General features: G+C 36.4%; 1 protein-coding gene across 1 annotated transcript in view; it reads left to right on the forward strand.

Annotated features, from left to right (window-relative positions):
• The window catches only part of LOC108219141 (12-oxophytodienoate reductase 1), a 79,335-nt gene extending 68,478 nt beyond the window's left edge, over nucleotides 1–10,857 (forward strand). The window contains 1 exon segment of the mRNA XM_064093051.1: nucleotides 10,162–10,857. Coding sequence (XP_063949121.1) covers nucleotides 10,162–10,760 — 599 coding nt within the window. The 3' untranslated portion in view covers nucleotides 10,761–10,857.
• Nucleotides 10,858–12,753: the final 1,896 nt, after the last annotated feature.

A 12,753-nucleotide genomic window follows, 5' to 3' on the forward strand; every position in this document is an offset into this window, starting at 1 on the left:
CAGAGCTTGAGATAAATCAGGAATAGTAGTAGATGGTGCTTGCTCTTCCTCAAGAGTGAAATCAGTTATCTCAGTGATGGGTACCTTTGCCTTCTTAGGCTTGTTTGCCCTTGCTTTAAATCGAACTTTTCTTGACTGAGGGCTAGCCTGAGAAGGTTCAGAGTTTGTTGCATGAGAGGGTTCCAGATCATCATAGTCATAAGCTGCAACAAGTCTCCTTCTTTTCTGCTTTGGTGGAGAAGCAACTTCAGTGTTTAAAGTCTTAGAGACTGTATCAGAGTTTACAGTAGGAACTGTATCAGAGTTTGTTGGCACATCAGATTTTGTCTTCAGAACTTGTGTAGCAACAGAGGTTCTGGTCTTCACAGTGGAAGGGGCTGCATCAGACTTTGTAGCCCTTGCTGATTTTGATGCAGAAGATCTGCTTGCTGTGGGAGTTCTGGAAGGTTGAGATTGTTGTTGTTGGACTGGGGGCAAATCCATCCTAGCTCTAACTGGAGCTGGAATTAGGAGGGGCCTCTGGATTGGATACTTCTCATCTTTTGAGATGAGGTCCTTGAACACCCTTTTATGAAGCCTAAAGGGCTTGATCTCATCATCAGCAGCAAAATCCACCTCACCAACAGTGGCATTAAATAATAATTGACAGAATCTTGAGAAATATATGACTTGTCTATTTTCATGCATTCTTTCACCAATATTTCTAAGAACTAATCTACCAAAATCAAAATTAGTAGAGTAGATCAGAGAAAACCCAATTTGTAGCATATCCATGGGTATAGCATCCCAGTTGGTGCTTTTCTTCTGGAAAGCCCTCGTGATATAGTCAAAGAAGAAGCTCCATTCCCTTCTTAGTCCTGGACGCTTCAATTGTCCCAGTTTATCAAGCGATTCACTGTAGCCCAGAGCATTCATCATGCCCCTGAGATTGGTATCTCCATTTGTGATGTAAGTTGCATTCTCTGGCAAGTTGAATGTTTGACGAACTGTGGCTGGAGTAACAGCATACTCCTCCCCTTCATATGCGAACACAATAGATGGTGATCCATCTGCACCACCATTATCATATTGCCCTGTCCTCCAAAAATTGATGATTTGGCTTCCAGAGAGTCTGGCAGGAGCGGTAAGAGCAGTAGCCAGGGCACTCTGTGCCAAGAATTGCTGGATTGGATGATAATCTCTTGGAGCATCTGCTGTGTTAAGAATGGCAGCGTGGTTGTTGGGAACAAATTCCACACCTACATGAATAAACGCTGAAGTCGCCATTAGAACAGAGTTTGTGAAGGAAGAAAGTGTTTGAGAAAGTGTGTAAGAGAAGATTTGAGTTGCAGAGAGAAAAGCTTAAGAGTTTGTTGAGAGAGTGTGTGTAAAGATGAAGTGTATAGGCAATAAAATCTGATGTGATAAACTCTTCAGATTTTGTTTAGATGTACACGCTTGGGCTCTTGTTCAGCTGTACACCTGTCAGATTTTAACTGGTAGATGAGTGTTAGTGGCATGGAGAAAAGAAAATAGTAATCATGAGCGCAGTAAAACTTGTGCAGTTATAAATGTTGATTACACGTTCTCCTATTAAAATGTTTTACATGTAAGCCCACTAACAATACAACCGTTTAGAACACTCTCTTCACATTCTCTGAATATTTAAACTCCTGATATGTACAAGATTTAAAAAAATCAAGATCAAATCCCTCGCATTTTAAACTCTGAGATTTAAAACAAAGAAAATAAATTTCTAAGTACCTCAGAATAAAACATAATGTTTAGAAAATTCATCAAGAATCAGATTTTGTCATAAAATCCATAGCTCAATAATGTGCTTGTGAAAAAAATGTGTGTGATTTAACATATTAAATTAGAGACCAAAGAATTTCACAATTTCCTAAGAATAAGGAAGACAAATATAATCTGTTCAAACTCTCAAGACATAGAGAAGTGACATACTCTGATGAAGACTTATGCAATTAAATACCCCCTATATATATATATTTTTTTTAAGGACGCTTCTCAGTGTAAATGAGGCACGACCTTTAAATATAATATTGCATCAGTATTTCTCCAGTAATCAGAGATTGTGACTGGTCACCATAGATTTTAAAATCTTAACAATTACTTAATACCAGCAAATGTTTGGGTCTTCCCAGTCACTGTCATATAGACATCTAAGATCTCAAAGGAGTACCATGCTTATTATCTGGGGTGTATTGGCTTAATTGATAAAAATCCCATCTTCAGTCTGTTTAACTTGTAATCCCAGAAAATAACTGAGTTCCCCCATCATGCTCATTTGGTACCTAGACTGCATGAGCTTGGCAAATCTTTGACAGAGTTTAGCATTAGTGGAACCAAAAATGATATCATCAACATAGATTTGAACTAAGAGCAGATCATTACCATGATTTAAATAAAACAGGGTTTTGTCTATGGTACCTCTAGTAAATCCACTTTCAAGAAGAAATTGAGCCAGAGTTTCATACCATGCCCTTGGAGCCTGCTTTAGTCCATAAAGTGCTTTGTCCAATCTATAAACATAGTCTGGATGCTTTGGATCCACAAAGCCTGGAGGTTGTTCAACATATACCTCTTCATCCAGTTTCCCATTAAGAAAAGCACTTTTGACATCCATCTGAAATACCTTGAATTTCTTGTGAGCAGCATAGGCCAGAAAGATTCTAATTGCCTCTAATCTTGCAACTGGAGCAAATGTCTCATCATAATCAATACCTTCCTGTTGTGAATACCCTTTTGCCACAAGTCTTGCTTTATTCCTTGTAATGACACCTTCACTATCAGTTTTGTTTCTGAAAACCCATTTTGTACCAACTATGGATCTATCTTTAGGTCTTGGTACTAGGGTCCAGACTTTATTTCTCTCAAACTCATTTAGCTCTTCTTGCATTGCTTGAATCCAGTCAGCATCTTGAAGAGCTTCCTCCACCTTTTTAGGTTCTGATTGTGACAGAAAGCAATGATGTAAACACTCATTTGCTGTAGCTGTCCTTGTTTGCACACCTGCTTCTGGATTTCCAATTATCAAATCAGGTGTATGAGATTTTGTCCACTTCCTAGCATGTGGAAGTTGTCTACTTTCATCATTGGATCCTCCCCCTTGATCCATGCTCTCTTGATTCTGTTGATCATTCTCTGTAGCTCCCCTTGAATTTGTGCTATCAGAGTTTGAATCAGTATTCTCTGATGAGTTTGAGTCAGCATTCTCTGATGAGTTTGAGTCTTGGGTAGAGTCTGAAACACTCTGATGCTCCCCCTCAACATATGCTTCATCATCATGAACTTGTAAATTTTCACCTGAGTTTGCTGTATTTTGCTCACAGTCAGAGTTTGACTGTTCATCAGAGTTTGTCGAATCAGAGAATATTTCTTCATTTTCAAAATGCAGTTCTTCATGATCATCCATATCTGCTAAACCCATAATTCTCTTGTCATCAAATAACACATGTATGGATTCCATGATCACCTTGGTTCTTAGATTATAGACTCTAAAGGCCTTTGTTGTCAGAGGATAACCTACAAAAATGCCTTCATCAGCTTTTAAATCAAACTTGGTAAGCTGTTCTAGATGAGTCTTCAATACAAAGCATTTGCACCCAAATACATGAAAGTACTTCAGATTTGGCTTCTTTTTCTTCACCATCTCATATGGGGTCTTGCCATGCTTATTAATCAGTGTTGCATTTTGAGTGAAACAAGCTGTTTGAACAGCTTCTGCCCAGAAATAAGTAGGTAATTTAGCCTCATCAAGCATAGTTCTGGCAGCTTCTATTAGAGTCCTGTTTTTCCTTTCAACTACACCATTTTGCTGTGGTGTTCCAGGTGCTGAAAATTGTTGCACTACACCTCTTTCTTTACAGAACTCTTCCATTGTTGAATTTCTGAACTCAGTTCCATTATCACTTCTAATGATCTTTACTTTGTCTTCAGATCCATGATCCAGTTGCTTCACATGATCCATCAGATGCAAAGCTGTTTCATCTTTAGAGTGAAGAAAATATACCCAAGTGTATCTGGTTACTCATCAACAATGACAAGAGCATATTTCTTCCTTGCAATGGATGGTACATTAACTGGTCCAAATAGATCAACATGTAGAAGATGATATGGCTTCTTTATTGAGAATTCAGTCTTACTCTTGAAGGATGTCTTTCTCTGCTTGGCCTTTTGACATGAATCACATAGACCATCTGAAGTGAGTAGTGATTCAGGGAGTCCTCTCACAAGATTTTTCTTTATAAGCTCATTTATGGAGTTGAAATTGAGATGTGAGAGCTTCTTATGCCACTTCCAACTTTCTTCTGCAGAGATTCTTGTAGATAAGCAAATTGCTTTTCCTTCAGAGTTTGTAGGCAAGTTGATTTCATAAATATTTCCATGTCTGTGAGCAATCACTGCCACCTTGCCTGTTGACTTGCTTACTATCTCACTGTGTTCTTCATAGAAATCAACATGATATCCTCTGTCACAGATCTGACTGACAGAGAGTAAATTGTGTTTTAGCCCTTGAACAAGAGCTACATTTGAGATGATGACATTTCCAAGATTGATGTTGCCATATCCCAGAGTCCTTCCTATGTTGCCATCTCCATAAGAAACACTTGGGCCAGCTTTCTCCACAAACTCTGACAGCAGGGCCTTATTTCCAATCATGTGTCCTGAACATCCACTGTCCTAGACTAGGATATTCTTCCTGTTGCCCTGCAATCACAAAGACCACTAATTGTTAGTTTTAAGGACCCAGACTTGCTTGGATCCCTTGGCCTTATTAAGTTTGTTAGCTTTTGCAGCGGAATTATTATTATCAGAGTTTGAGCTAACAGACTTTGGAACAGAGTTTGTACTAGAAACAGATTTTGTACTTGCAAAGTTTTTATTAACCTTTTTCAAAGAAGGTTTCAATTGATAATAATCATAATACAAACTATGATATTCTTTGCAAGTATAAATAGAATGCCATAAACTACCACAATGAAAACATGGATCTTGTGGTTTATATCTAATACTACTTTTTCTAACTCCAGACTTTGTAGGTAAGGAGTTAATGTCCTTGTTCTTCCTGCAAAAATTAGCAAGATGATTAGTATTTCCACAGTTATGGCATGTCTTCCTAGGTGCATTTGGAATAGGCATGTAGTTATTACTTTTGTCCATTCCAACTTTGCCATTTCTATTTTTCCTAGGCTCCTTGTCTTTGTCATCAGACTTTACCTCTTTAAGCTTATGCTTAAGCTGTTTCTGAGTCATCAATCCTATGTTAACCTGTTTGGACTTATCAGATTTTAAATTGTTGTTAATCTCTGATTCTGGTCTACTCTGTTTAGACTTAGAGGATTCAGCAACAAATTTAACAGGTTTAACCTTAGGTTTTACAGTTTTAACAAACTCTGTTTTTGATGACTCAGCTTCTGAGTTATCAGTGTAACCTAGTCCCTTCTTCCAGTTTCCACTACCTAAGATATCCTGAGTAGTTTTGCCTGATTTAGTCCATGTCTTAATAATATCCTTTTCCTTAGCAAGTTCTGATTGAAGAGATGCATACCTCTTTAATAGTTCATCTTTGACAATGACAGCATCATCTCTCTCTTTCTGAACTTCTAACATCTGAACTAATTCTTTTTCTAGATAATCATTCCTTTTCTTTACACTTAGAGTTTCAGATTTTAATCTTTCATTCTCTAAAGTCTGATCTCTAAAGCTGATATGCAAAGTTTTAAGGAACAATCTCAACTCAGTTATATCTTGAGTATCAAAGGCAAGAGTAGAATGAGGTACCTTAGCAGTAGATTCAGAGTTGTTGTCAGTGTTTGCCATCAAAGCATAATTGACTTCTTCCTCTGAATCAGATGTATCTGTCCAGTTTCCTTTCTTGGTGATAAAGGCTTTTTCCTTTTCTTTCTTGGCTTTCTTGCATTCAGATGCAAAGTGACCCTTTTCACCACAGTTGAAACAGGTATACTTGTCAGCTTTTCCAGCTTTTCCTTCCTTGCCCTCATTCTTCCTGAAGTTCTTCTTATCATAAACTCTGTCAGAGTTTCTGTCTTTCCTTGAGAAACTTTTGCCTTTGTTGAACTTTTTGTAAGCCAACTTCTTGAAGCTTTTCACCATCAATGCTGCTAACTGCATCATCTCATCATCACTTTCTTCAGAGTCTGAGGGAACATCAGAGTTTGAGTCATCAGAGTTTGATGACTCATTGTCAGACTTTGTGACATGAGCTTTTCCTTTGCTCTTAGCAGCTTCCTCTTGAACTTTTAGAGCAACAGACTTTGATTTGCCTCCATGACGTTTGCTCCTCTGCTCCATCTCAAGTTCATGAGTCTTCAGTCTTCCAAAAACATCATCAAGAGACATTTCTCCAAGATCAAGATTGTCTCTTATTGTAGTGACTTTCAAATCCCATTTTTCAGGAAGAGCCAGAAGGAATTTGAGGTTTGAGTCTTCAAGATCATATTCCTTGTTCACCAGAGATAAGTCATTCAACAGTTTGACAAATCTGTCATACAGATCTGTCAAGGACTTACCAGATTTTGAGTCAAAGTGCTCATACTCCTGTGTAAGGATGGTTTTTCTGTTTTTCTTGATGGCTTGAGTTCCCTGACATCTGGTTTCCAGAGCATCCCAGATTTGTTTAGCAGTTTTGCACCCAATCACCCTATTAGACATTGCATTATCAAGGGCACTGTGCAGAAGGTGTTTCACCTTTGAGTCTTTACCAATTGACAAGATGTCCTCAGGGGTATAATCTTTCTTGTCTTTTGGGACCATCTTTTGAGGTTCATCTTCAATCCCAACAGAGAGCTTGGTTGGCATATGTGGTCCATCATAGATCCTGTCAAGGTATTCTGGATCGACAGAGTCTAGAAATATAATCATTCTCTCTTTCCAGACTGGATATTCAGATGCCTTAAGGATTGGAACTCTAAAAGACGAAGCTTGTGATTTTTCAGACATGATTGTGATTAAGATCTCACTGTAGTTATCTTAACAGAGCTGGCTCTGATACCACTTGTTAGGTCCTATAAACTCACTATATAAGTTAATATATTGAACACAATCAATAACACAGTATGACAATATAAGAGATTGAAAGCAGTAAACTGTTATTCACAAAGCTTAATCGGTTACAAAAACTCTCTCAGTGATTTATATATTATCACTAAGAGCTGCTAGGGTTCTATATAAATATACTCGATAACTCAACTCCTATAGAGTAACCCTAATCTGTGTTTATATAGACACAGTTACAAAATCAATCTCTGATTTGATATCCTATAAATCAGCTATGTATTCTATCAATCAAAGATTGCTACTGTATTCTGTTTAGTTTCCATAGTCATCAAATCACTCCTCTGCTTCTATCCTTCCTTTGAGTATATCCGCTTCTGAGCTCTTTCCACGTGTAAACTCTGACGAGTCTTGACTATGTAAACTCTGATCAGACTTTATCAAACTCTGGTCAGACTTTATTAAACTCTGATCAGCTTCCATCTTAAACTCTGATCACTCCTGTTCTAAAACAAACTTTAAGAACATTAGTAATCATCAATTATATCTAACATCTTTCTTTGTACATGAAATCTGATTCCACTTGAATACAATTCTGTCATTCAAAAAAAATAGCAGTAATCTCATTTATCGTCCTAAAAGCATATGCACATTTTTGAGTTGAGATCGGTACTTACGCATCGTCAGCCTCATTTGAGTTCAGCCATTCCCACAAGTATTCCTTGTTCCAATTTGTTATGTTGTGTTCAGTAGCTACGTCCTTCTTAAAATTACTTATTTCAGTTGACTTCCTTCCTGAATGCTCAGATGAACTAAGTACGCCAAGGACAAAATCTATAGCCTCCTCATTTAGATTAATGAATCTATTCTTCAAGACATCGATTATGTTATCAGAATGGTATCTTAGATTAGCAGCTGTAAACAACTTAAAATGTTGCAACTGTAGGTTTTTTAGTTTATCAACTGCTTCCCTCAAGTACTGGAATATGACCTGTTAAAAAGGAACCGAGGTTATTTAGATATATTATGAAAAGGAAGAAGTTCACTTTACTGAACAATCACTACCTCATTCTCCACATCTACACCGCATCCATAATCATGATCGATGTCAGCACACACTTTTTTAATTACTTCCATTGCTATTTGTTGTCTTTGCATCATACCAGTTTCACTCTATTCAAAATTAAAAAAATATGTATAGTTTCACATTCATTCGTTTGAGATAAATACAAGAGTAATAGTAATACAGTACATACCTTTGTAGTGTGAGGATCTACAGATATTATTACCTCTCCCATCTTTGTAATCTTCCCTGAGTAGAAATGTGCTATGTCAATCTTCTGCAATCTCTCTGTTGTCCAGTATGTCAGCGCATGAGTGCTATCCATTACATTCTTCTCCCTCTCCATGATCCGATCAAGAAAACACACCTTGTAAAATTTAAACATTTTTATTAAAAACCAAATATCTAAAGTAGTTTAACGAAAAAAGTTATATTAGATTATACCACAAGGAAAGGAACAGATCCAATAAAGCATTGTTTTGACGGATTTATAATCCACTGTTCAAAATTCTCAGCAAGACATTGTAATAGATACCCACACCAGTTATATTTGAAGCACTGATCCAAATCACCAAAATACGATAGAATCTTTAAAGACACATAAGGTGTTCTGGAACCCTGTATTAGAACATTGGTGAGGATAATGAGAAAGTTCAATTTAAATTCCAAGTTAACCAATTCTGATGATTTGAGAGCATCACATATCACTTCTGCAGAAATCTTATGAGGATACATATAATCTTTGAACTGTGATCTCCAAACATCTCTATACTCTGTATTATAAGAATTCTCAAACATTAACTCCCCCTTCGGCAAGCCAAGTATATTCTGGACATCTTCTTCTGAAAAGTTTACAATATTCTCACCAATTGAAATGCTTGAATCGATTGGATTGTAAGACTTTGATATCATAAAACTCAATGGTTGAGGGTACTTCTTGATGTTGAAAAGTAGAACCTTTTCAAATCCAGTCTCCACAACCCATTGCCTTTGTACATCTGAAAGATTGTCCACGACTCTCTTTAAGCAATCAGGCTTGGCTCGAACCAACAAACGGTTGGTGTTCCCATGGAGATTCTTGTCCGCCATTATATATCTGAAGAAGAAGAAAGGTTATTTTGTGATAGTTCGAAAATGAGTACAAGAGTCACAACAATTAAATTGCATGAAGAAGACTTAAGATCGATCAGGATGCTAACAAACCTTCGATTGATGAATAACAGTGTTTTACACGACCTTGTAGCTTTCGCCTTCTTACGATTCTTATACTGGGTCTTTCATCACAATGTATATATGTAATGAACTGATACTGATATGGAATGATTTGCGGGCAAAATTTGTCAGCTTTGATTTGATTCTAGCAGATGCCAAAATTATAAGATTCGTAATTAATCAAAAATAGATTCTTTACGATTTTGCCCCTATGTGTGTTAGATTTTGATTGAATTTATTTTGGGAAATGATATATATGACAAAAATAATCAACGGTATCTAAGAGGGTTCCTCGGTTTTCTTGATAACTTGGTTTTCTCTGGAACCTCACTCATATATATATATATATATATATATATATATATATATATATATATATATATATATATATATATATATATATATATATATATTTGTCAGTGAGTGAATAAAAATGCCTTTCTGTGGCACGAAGACATTTTCATATAATTTAGCACATTGTGCTTCCAAAATATTGTTATTTAAAAATTAAAATTTCCTTAAATATTTTTATCATGATGAAAGCGGAGCAGGCAAAAAAGCTGTGCTGCTTTCCGTTTTGGATGTCTAAAATCCTCCCAAAAGACCAAATTCAAAAAATTAGGAGTCATAATATCATTATGCATCACTTTTGAACTCTTCTGAGAAGCTCCACAGCCTATCATACATAAGAGTCCTTTGTTATTGTTGCTATCTCTGTCATACAAAAGAATTCTTCGTTGACCTTAACGTTTTAAAGCAAATCAGTGATATATGCAAATTTAATAAGGACTTTGCTGGTAACAGATAATGTGAAAACGTACTTAAGAAGTATTAAATATGAATGGTTAACTTCTTTAATCAAAATCTAGGTTTCGATGGTGTTGAAATCCATGGTGCTAACGGGTACCTAATAGACCAGTTCTTGAAAGATCAAGTCAATGACCGAACAGACAAATATGGAGGCTCATTGGAGAACCGCTGCAGATTTGCTCTGGAAATTGCTGAAGCCGTGTCAAAAGAGATAGGAGCAGACAAAGTAGGCATGAGGCTTTCTATCTTTGCAAATTACTTGGGGTCAGGGGATTCAAATCCAGAAGCTTTGGGGCTCTATATAGTTAAGTCCTTAAATAAATACGACATTCTCTACTCCCACATGATTGAGCCAAGGATGAAAACCCTGGCAGAGATGGCCGAGTGCCCCCAGAGTCTCGTGTCTATAAGAAAATCATTTAACAATACTTTCATTGTGGCCGGGGGATATGGCAGGGAAGATGGTACTAAAGCTGTGGCTGAGAACCGTGCAGACCTTGTTGCTTATGGCCGACAGTTCCTGGCAAACCCTGATCTCCCAAAGCGATTGGAGCTTAACGCTCCTCTCAACAAATATAATAGAAACACATTTTATATTTCTGATCCAGTTGTTGGCTACACTGATTATCCGTTTCTTGATGAAACAATTACCGCTTAATTAAACAACAAGAGAGAAAAGAAGCTTAATGTGATTCAACAACTGGTTACCTTGTACTAGTTGTTATAATAAAAACAAAATTTGAAGTTTATGGCATTCTCATATAAACTTATTACAGCTATTGTATAATACTTTCTATGAGGAAAAAGAGGTCTGGGCTAAGAATATGCAAGAGACTATGCAATGGGGAACAGTGCAGGATTGTTCTGTGCTCAAGCCAGTGTCCTCTGTGCAAGATGGTTCCCTCGATTACACATTATTTGAATCATATTTTCATATTTCAGAAAATAAAACTTCGATAAATTTATTTTTCAGGATGGATCACCGAGTGCCCTTAGTGCAAGGTGGCTACTCTCATCAATAGGCAGCTAGGCACTGTTATTCTAAAGAGAAAAGGGCTTCTTCCACCGCAGAACTTAACCACTCCAGTACTCTGCATGTTAAAATGCAGGCTGGCCATTTATTCTTGATGTCGTGAAGAAACCGAAAACCATATATTTTTACTTAGCTGTGGTAACCTGGTCATCTTATTCTTATGCCTATGTTCTACAGGACAATAGGAATATTCATGTGGATTCTTGATTTGGGGAACTGATGACAGCAAAATTTTTAACTACATGTGTATTGTTGGCGGCTAATCCTCTTGATCGTACAATAGTAGCATCCAAATGTGCAAATGTCGTGGCGGGCACAGGGTCGGTCAAATCGTCTTGCAGATACATGTTTGCTTGAATGGGCAATGCTAGAGACCCCAAAAAAAATTCCCAAAAATCTTTACCAAATGATGTGGCAAACAAGTGGCTAGTTATGATTGGGTGATTGATGAATTTGCAGGGGGGTCTCATTATTATGGGAGTGAATTCAGCCAATCAGATTTGGACACATCATTTGGGAAATTTATTTGGGACAATTTTTTGGGGTCTCTAGCATTTTCCTTGCTTGAATAGAGGTTATGGACTGCTCTTTCGTTGAAGTAATTCTTTCTTGTGTTAGATTTGTATAGTTTCCTTCTTATTTTTCGTACTTGGTTTTTTTTGGGAACAAATGTTTTGTACATAATTGAAATCGGCTAAAATTTATAAATTTTATATCTATGAGATTTTGAGAGAAATAGACTCTCCAACACTGCAAGATTTTAGGTGGAGTCAATCCATCTAAATTTCAAAGAATTATATGCATCCACTGCTCTCTACTCTACTTGGAACAAGTTAGAGCAGATTAGAATTACATGAGAAAAAAGACACAAAAAGCCGCTGTTCAACAAAGTGCAATTATGTGAAGAGCAGCCCCTTAATTGTCTGCAGATTATGCGCAAATGACTGCGTGTTTTACAATCAAGAAGTGATCGTAATTCGGGGGGTCGGGTTCGTGTCGAGTTGTTCGGTCTAGTTTTTGGGTCAATCCATACCTGACCCGAACCCGAAATGGGTTGAAAATTTCAATCCAGACCCAATCTATTTAGTACCTATTCAACCCGAAAATGACCCATTTTGACTTGAAATTTATTAATAAATAGTTATTTTGATTATAATAATTATATTTATTTTAATATATTAAGAAAATATATAGATATTAATTTAATAAGATTATGTGTGGATAAAAATATTTTTGATAATATATAAATAATAATTCGTATTTTTTGGGTCGGGTTCGTGTCGGGTTTCGGACCGTGTCTGATATTGCCACCCTAAATTTGATTGTTACCGTCAATTTTGTCTAGTTTTGTATTTGTTTATATTATTAATAATCAATAATGTATTTAATTAACTGAGTTTAAGAGAGTGTAGCTAGACCTGACAATCGTGTTGTGTATTTTCACGTTTCGTGTACTTCAGGTGAAAGTCATACTCGACTCATTTCGGATTCGTGTACCTAATATCAAACCCATACCCGTTTCGAAACATGTCGTGTACATTTAATATAAATATATTAATTAAATTTAATTAAAATATTTTAAAAAATATATTGTTTATATATTATATAATGTTATATA

Source organism: Daucus carota, chromosome 1 (assembly GCF_001625215.2).
Source record: "Daucus carota subsp. sativus chromosome 1, DH1 v3.0, whole genome shotgun sequence".
Classification (NCBI taxonomy): Eukaryota; Viridiplantae; Streptophyta; class Magnoliopsida; order Apiales; family Apiaceae; genus Daucus; species Daucus carota.